The 1,082-nt window shown below is 60.7% G+C and overlaps 1 protein-coding gene across 1 annotated transcript; it reads right to left on the bottom strand.

Annotated features, from left to right (window-relative positions):
- Positions 1-512: 512 nt before the first annotated feature.
- On the bottom strand, positions 513-889 carry LOC109705453 (probable enoyl-CoA hydratase 1, peroxisomal; the record flags this gene model as incomplete). Its single annotated transcript, XM_020226183.1, has 1 exon — positions 513-889. A coding segment is annotated over one exon (377 nt), but the record flags the coding sequence as incomplete, so codon positions are not given.
- Between the last annotated feature and the right edge of the window lie 193 nt (positions 890-1,082).

Here is a 1,082-nt window from a genome sequence, read left to right as displayed (position 1 = left end):
TGTTTTATCCTTATCCCTTGTTGTAGCATTTAGACATTTATTATGCTCTGATACTTCTAGATGTCTTTTTTTTATTGCTGTTATTATTGTTGTTTTTAGACGCCTTATATGTTGTAGACATATGGCGGGTCTGGGCACGCGCCGGGCGGGCTCCCGCTGGGTCCCGGGGCGTGACATGAGGCCACGTTTCTTGAGCCAGAAGATGGCTCAGCAGGAGCCGGAGAAGAAGCCCTCGACACAGGCGAAGGGGACGAGGCGCTCGGCGAAGGAGCAGGCAGCTTCGGCGGCGCAGGGGTCGGCGAGGAGCGGGCGGAGGTCGTCGAGGAGCAAGCGGCCTTGGAGCGGGTGGCCTCGGCGCGACGACCTCAGCGGCGCAAGGGTCGGCAAGGAGGTGGGCGGCCTCGGGCGCAGGGGTCGGCGAGGAGCGACGCGGCCTCGGGCGCAGCGACGCGGCTTCGGATAGTTGGGGTCGGCGAGAAACGACGTCCTCGGCGGCATTGGGGTAGCTAAGGTCAGCGAGGAGCGGCGGCCTCGGCAGCGTAGGGGTCGGCGAACTCGGCGTCGCGGCCCGCAACGAGCAGGTCGCAGGCGAGGGCGATCTCGAACCCGGCGGTGACGGTGAATCCGGCGATGGCGCCAACGATGGGCTTGCGGTACGCAACCATGGCGGCGATGGGGTCGGCGGCGGGGTCCTTGATGTCGCCCTTGAAGACGTCCTCGGCGGCGGTAAGGTCAACGCCAGAGCAGAAGGCGTGGCCGCGCCCAGCGAGGACCACGACGGCCACGGTGTCGTCGGCGTCGAGGCGGCGAAACGCGCCTGCGAGCGCGAGGCGGTTGATGGTGACCACGGCCACCGCGGATCCGTGGGTCGCCGCTCCACCACGATAAGCTCATCCATGGCGGAGGAGGACGAGGTTGGTGTCGATTTTACACAAAGAGAGAGAGAGAAAAAGAGATCTTTTACTTCTCTTTTCTCTTTTCTTTTTTTTTTTTTTTTTTTAGGAGAGAGAGAGAGAGCTTTGTTTGCTGCAGCAATCACATGGAAGAAAGGAAAAATTTTTGTTACCTCTCTCTTTTCTTCG

Source organism: Ananas comosus, unplaced genomic scaffold (genome assembly GCF_001540865.1).
Source record: "Ananas comosus cultivar F153 unplaced genomic scaffold, ASM154086v1, whole genome shotgun sequence".
NCBI classification, from domain to species: Eukaryota; Viridiplantae; Streptophyta; class Magnoliopsida; order Poales; family Bromeliaceae; genus Ananas; species Ananas comosus.
The sequence above is the reverse complement of the archived record's forward strand: the minus strand, read 5'-3'. Positions and strand labels throughout refer to the sequence as shown.